General features: G+C 44.2%; 1 protein-coding gene across 1 annotated transcript; it reads right to left on the bottom strand.

Moving 5' to 3' along the window:
• Positions 1 to 1609: 1609 nt before the first annotated feature.
• On the bottom strand, positions 1610 to 5654 carry LOC119087285 (insulin growth factor-like family member 3; the record flags this gene model as incomplete). The annotated part of the gene is made up of 2 exons (XM_037202031.1): positions 5533 to 5654; positions 1610 to 1945 (listed from the first exon to the last, which is right to left on the bottom strand). Coding segments are annotated over exons 1-2 (355 nt in total), but the record flags the coding sequence as incomplete, so codon positions are not given.
• Between the last annotated feature and the right edge of the window lie 506 nt (positions 5655 to 6160).

Below are 6160 nucleotides of genomic sequence, written 5' to 3'. Positions count from 1 at the left end.
ACACATTTTGTTTGAAAATGGCAAAATGATATCTAATATACTGTGTGCTAGCTTAAGAAATAAAAAATGAGGAACACAACAACCTGTCAATCATAGGTCCCAGGGTGTGTGTGTGGGATCTACCAGTGGTATTTTGCTAAATGGTCATGTTGTCAAATGACCTTGTGTTTGTGTGTGTGTGTGTGTTGTTGTTGTTGTTGTTGTTGTTTATGTTTTAATGTTCACTTTTATGTATGTGGCTGTCTTGCCTGCATATGTCTGTGCATAATTATCTGCAGTGCCTGAATGGCCAGAAGAGGGCATCTTTGGATTGGAGTTACAGGTAGTTGTCAGTCATGTGTGTTCTGGGGATGGACCTCAGGATCTCTGGAAGGACAACAGATGTTCCTAACTACTGATGCATCTCTCTCTTCCTCAGATTACTTTCTTAATAATTTTTATGCCCATACACATGTGCTCTCAACCTTGGTCAGAGAAGTTTCTTTTATAGTAGGTAATGGTTGATACAGAGACTTATAATTGGTCAATGTGTTGAGAACAAGTAACTGTGAGTCTCCAGCTACAGATGGGTCATCTGTATCAACTAATCTGTTCCAGCCAAGGCTCAGGGAAACATGCTGGAAGAGTGAGTAGAAAGAATGTAAGAGCCAGAGGTTAGGGAGGATAGCCATGAAAGGCTGTCTTCTGAAATGATACAGCTGATGCACACATCTACTGACAGCATCTGTGATTGCCTGCACAGACCTGGGCAAGTTCAAATCAGTCAAAATATCAGTGTATGTGGGAGCATGATGGTTCCCCAGGCCACAACCCAGGCTGAGGGAGCTATGGGCAGCTGGTGTCTACTGGGAAGGGACAGTTACTTTCCTCTGGGACATGACCTCAGGTATATTGCTCATGCCCAGTGAATGGCCTCACACTCATTCACACATGGTCAGCAGTGACAGTGACAATAACAACAAGAGGGGACCTTGGATTGGCAGCAATCAAAGGATTAATAAATGTTTTTATGATCTACTGATTTTAACCAGGACCATCTGTGGGGCCACAGGTTCAGAACCATCTATTGGAGCCTAGTGGCTCACCATTTGACACATGAAAGACAATGACAGTCCCTTCCCTGGATTCCACCAGTAGCTAATTTGGTAGGGAGAGAGGAAGCCCAGTGAGCTCACTAGTACCCATGGTTGGCTGTTGACAGGCTGAGCTGTACCCAGGCAACTGAAGTAAGACTGAGCTTGCCAACAACCCATTATCTCCAGAATGCTTCCTGATCCTCAGAGGGGTGGTACAAATGTCCTGTTTACAGCCAGCACTCAGCCATCATCTCAGTTAGTGACTGCACAGACATTGAAGCCTACCTGGGCATCACTTTGTTGCCTAATAAAAAGTGGATTTTCTTGGATATCTCTTCTGTAAAATGTTTCTGCTGCAAAATAGAAAATAAAAATGAAGAATCAGAGAAGTGAATGAACAAAACATCCCAAAGGTTTGTTAGTGATTAGAACAGGAAGCAGGGGTTTTCATAAAGGGAGGGAGGTGCACCTGCAGAACCCCCTTTTCCATTTCCATATACAACCCTATGTACAGACAGGGAGAGGATGCTTACCTGGAACAGTTCCCAGAGATGGGGGATGAACTGCAACGGATTTCTCCCCCTGAAGTTTCAGCTTGATGAGAAATTCCGGATGGGAGCCATAAGACTCTGAACAGCAGAGTTCAAAGCAGGGCCAATAGGGGCAGTCAGCAGTACCACAGTTTCGGGTCAGGTTAAAGGGCAAGATGGCATCATCCACACAACACTGCTGCGAGGGGATGTAGATCCTGTCCCCACACATGGGTACTGGCTGGCACAGCAATAAGCCAGTGTGTGAGAGAGTTGGGGATGTGTGAGATTCTGCAGCTCCTGAGTTTGTGAATAGGAGTATGGGAATGAGGATGATGCCTGAGAAACATAAATGGGACAGAATCACAATGGGTGCCACAGCTGATGATGATCAGAGACAAGGGACTTCACTAGACACCTTGATGGCTGGTGATGACTCTGAGTGGAGTTTGTGACTGACTCTGGATGTGTTTCAGGATCTGGGCTGACACGTGAGGAATGTAGGATGCTAGGAAGAGTGGAGTTTGTGAAGTTTGCAAATGGGAAGAAAGATTACCCTTGCAGATTCCACATGGGTGGTTATGAGGGAGACCCTGGGAACTGAACACAGAAAGAGGGTTAATTTGAAGTTCATAGGTGCATTAGAGCTGCAATAAGTTTCAGATGTGACTTTGGCTAGACTCTCCATCTAGATTCCATACACAGTGATTCTGATCAGGCTGCTGGGTAGTACGTGATGGAGGGACAGCAGAAGTGGGTTCATGACTGCAGCTGCTGCCTCTGAAGACTGACAAAGGATGACAGCCTCAAGGTAGACTGAGCAGTGTATAGAGCGAACCCATGAAAGTTCCAGAAAGATTCTTGGTTGGGTATCAAGAGACAGCTGGTGTGTTGTGGTCCTTTGTGTGTACATGAGGGAGACTGTGGTGTATTTTCCTATTGGAGATTCCATGAGCATAGTTTTTTAATAAAGCATTTGGCAGAATCACGTTTAAAATATTTTAACTTTATTATTATTATTACTAGTATGTGTCTGTGACACACACACCCAGGGAAAGAGAGAGAGGGGAGCAAGAGAGCAGGAGAGAGGGGGATATACAAGGAGGTCAGAAGACAGTGTGGAATCAGGTCACTCCTATCTTTATCTGGGTTCTGGTGGTTGAACTCAGGTGGTAGGGCTTGCTGGCAATCTCTTTTATGTGGTAAAACATAAAACTCATAACATCTCCATGCTAGAAAAAAAAACCCTCTCTATGTGTGGCCATTTGGGTGTATCAGTGTGTGGGGGATCATGCCAGGGATTCAATGTAGAGTTCAGAGGACAATCTCTGTGTTAGTTCTCACTTCCTCCCTTGTTTGAGACAGGGACTCTTGTTCTCATGCCAGGCTGCTTGGCTCATCAGCTTCTAGGAGATTCCCTTGTTTTCATTTCCAGTCTTGTTATGGGAACATTGAGATTAGAGACTCCAGCTACAAGCTCTGGTTTTATCTGGGTTCTGGGTATTTTAACTCAGACTCTCATGTTTGCACAGCAAACATTTTACCCACTGAACCATCTCCTCAGCCCTAGAGTCACACTGCTAAAAGTTCCAGAGTACAATTTTGTTGAGTCTGGAACTGAAGTTGAGGCACATTGAAAAGTTAGTTGATGTTTAGGTTTTTCCAGCCCAACTCTTTCTAGGAGCACAGAGGCCTCTCCTGCGTTCTTAGGTCTTAGGTGTCAGGACCCATCCACAGCAGTCGTGAACAATGGCCTACCAGAAGTTCAAGAGTATAAAAATATCAATAGTCCTAGTATTTAGTTTTCTCTTGTTGGAACAAACACCTGATTATTAGTACTTTAACAATAAAACAGCCAATTCTGGCTCATGGCTACAGAGGTTAGAAAATCACAGATCACATAGCAGCCCTTGGATGGGACTGTGTGCTGCTCTGGGTTGAATAAAGAACAAGTCTGTATACTGGAAAGAGAGATCATTAGAGGCACTTGCTTTTTTTTACAAGATATTTTCAATATGACCACTCAGAGAGAATGAGAGCTTCCTCATTGCTGCCATTAACTGATACTGACATCACTTCCTTCAGAATGGCTCTGCTTTTGTGTCTCATGCCATAAAATATCTCATAGACCCTGCTCTGACTCATTCCAGCATTGATCAATTAAGATTTTATTACATAAACTTTTGGAAGACATACTCAAAATCATAAAAATAGTCAAAAAATCCTCCAAGTGATTCTTAACCCCTATCAGATTCTGGATGATCTGCAACAATCTGCCTAAAGTTATCTAAGTGACAAGAGAGATGGCTCAAGGGATTTGAGCACTTTCTTTGCAAGCAGAAGGACATGAATTTTAATCTCCAGCACCCATGTAAAAAGCCATGCATGACCCTGCACATCTGTAATCCCAGAATTGGGAGCAGAGACAGGAGGAACTAAACAGCTTTTGGTCAGCTAGGATTATCAAAACAGTGAGCTTCAGGTTCAGCTAACGATCTTGTCCCTAGGCAACAAGGTGGAAGGCAACAGAGAAAGACATCCTGCATCTTGCTCTCACTTCCGTGTGCACTCCCATGGGCACTTCACACTCACATAACTCTTACATAAGCATGCATTTCACACACAAAACAACAACAAAAATAATAAACAATTGTCAAAAATAATCTAGATGAAGTCAAATCTGACCATGGATAACTTGTGTGGTGTTCTTGAAGAATGAAAGATGGAATAGAGGAGAGTGAGGGGAGTCAAGGAGAGGCAAGACCTGAGATGGGCTATCACATGGCTACATAGAGGTGGAATTCTAGGGGACAACACAGTCAGACTTTGTCCCTACTCCCTCCCATTCAAGCCTGCACTATAGTAGGACCCTCAGTTGAACACAGATTTTGCTGATAAGAAAGGTGTGCAGTCAGGCTTCAAGTATAAGATGTTGAAACTCGCCGGGCGGTGGTGGTGCACGCCTTTAATCCCAGCACTCAGGAGGCAGAGGCCTGCGGATCTCTGTGAGTTCGAGGCCAGCCTGGTCTACCAAGTGAGTTCCAGGAAAGGCGCAAAGCTATACAGAGAAACCCTGTCTCGGGAAAAAAAAAGTTGAAATTCATGACCTTTTGATTCTGAAGGGCCAGGACTCCAGGCCACAGTGTTGGAAGCACAGCTGAGATGCACAGCTGGGGACACAGAAATGAGTGCCACTCAAGGATAGAAATTGCATTCTTTTTATAGCACAGTAGCTCTGCTTTGCCACCACAGGAAGTTTTTAGCAAATTAATGTACAGATATTTGGGGGAGTCATGGCTTTGCTCCAAGACTCCTCACCTCCCTCATCTAGAGGGCTCCATCTCTTCCCTCCTTGTTGCATCTATTCCTACAAGTGACTCTTTCTGAGACTGAGCACGTAAGTACAAAAATGAGGAGCAAAAAGGGAGTGAGACTGATGTTGGGGGAGCCACCAGGTGGTCATGATCAGGGCTACAAGATCACATCTCTGAGCTTCTTTTGTTGGGTCTGGTAGCTAATAACAGACATTGAGACTGACCCTAGTCATGTCTGGTGTTGACAGAAAATTTATGAGGAGGGTCTCAGAAGAGGAGGAAACTCCTGAAATTTTCAGGCAGAGTCGTTGGATCACAGCCAGAGATGCCAGCAAGGATGATGAGATGGGGAATCAAGAATAAAGTAGAGAAGGGAGGATTACAAAAGCTTAGAGGTAGCCAGGCATAGTGGCTCATGCCTTTAATACCAGCAACCATGGGGCTGAGGCAGGTGGATCTCTGTGAATCCAAAGCCAGCCTGGTCTATATAGCAAGTTCCAGGACAGCTATGGCGACAAAGTGAGATGGCATCTCAAGTAAACAAATAAGTGAAAATTCAGAGGCAAAGGAGAGATGCCAAATACCTGTGTCTCCTTGGGATGGAGTACTTACCAAAGTTCTCGAGCACCATGGTTCTGGTTAGGCTATGGAGCTGTAAGTGGCAGTCGTGGTAGAGTGAAGACTTCAATTGTGAGCTGTGGCTGATAAACTTTCAGTATCTTTTATCTTATAGGCAATGGTAATCCTGGGTAGATGGAGAAGATAAGTGGGAGTTTAACAATCGGCTCCTGTGTCCAGTTCAACCAACATACATGTTATACCCTTGAACTCCATAGTGAAATAGCTGACTACCTTCTGAAATTTAGTTTGGAGGAGGTATCATATCTGGAGACACTCTCTCTCATTCATGTGCAGACTGCCAAGGAACACTTACTCTTTCTATCCCTTTCATACATTTTACCCTGAAAGCTGTATTCAAAATGAATCACCCAGCCTTGATGCAAGGGAAAGAGCTTTGTTCTGACTCAACAAAGCTGAACTTGATTTGTCATTCATTGACAAATCATTGACACCCATGAGAGGCCTGCTCTTTTCTGAACAGGGAGGAGTGGCTTGGGAAGGGTAAAGTGAAGGTGCAGGGAAGAGGGAGGGAAATGGGAGGAGAGGAACAAGAGGAATCTGCAGTCAAGATGTAAAATAAACAAAAGCATTTAATTAATAAAAGATACTAAGAAAATGC

The sequence above is a fragment of the Peromyscus leucopus genome, unplaced genomic scaffold, assembly GCF_004664715.2.
Source record: "Peromyscus leucopus breed LL Stock unplaced genomic scaffold, UCI_PerLeu_2.1 scaffold_937, whole genome shotgun sequence".
Lineage (NCBI taxonomy): Eukaryota > Metazoa > Chordata > Mammalia > Rodentia > Cricetidae > Peromyscus > Peromyscus leucopus.
The sequence above is the reverse complement of the archived record's forward strand: the minus strand, read 5'-3'. Positions and strand labels throughout refer to the sequence as shown.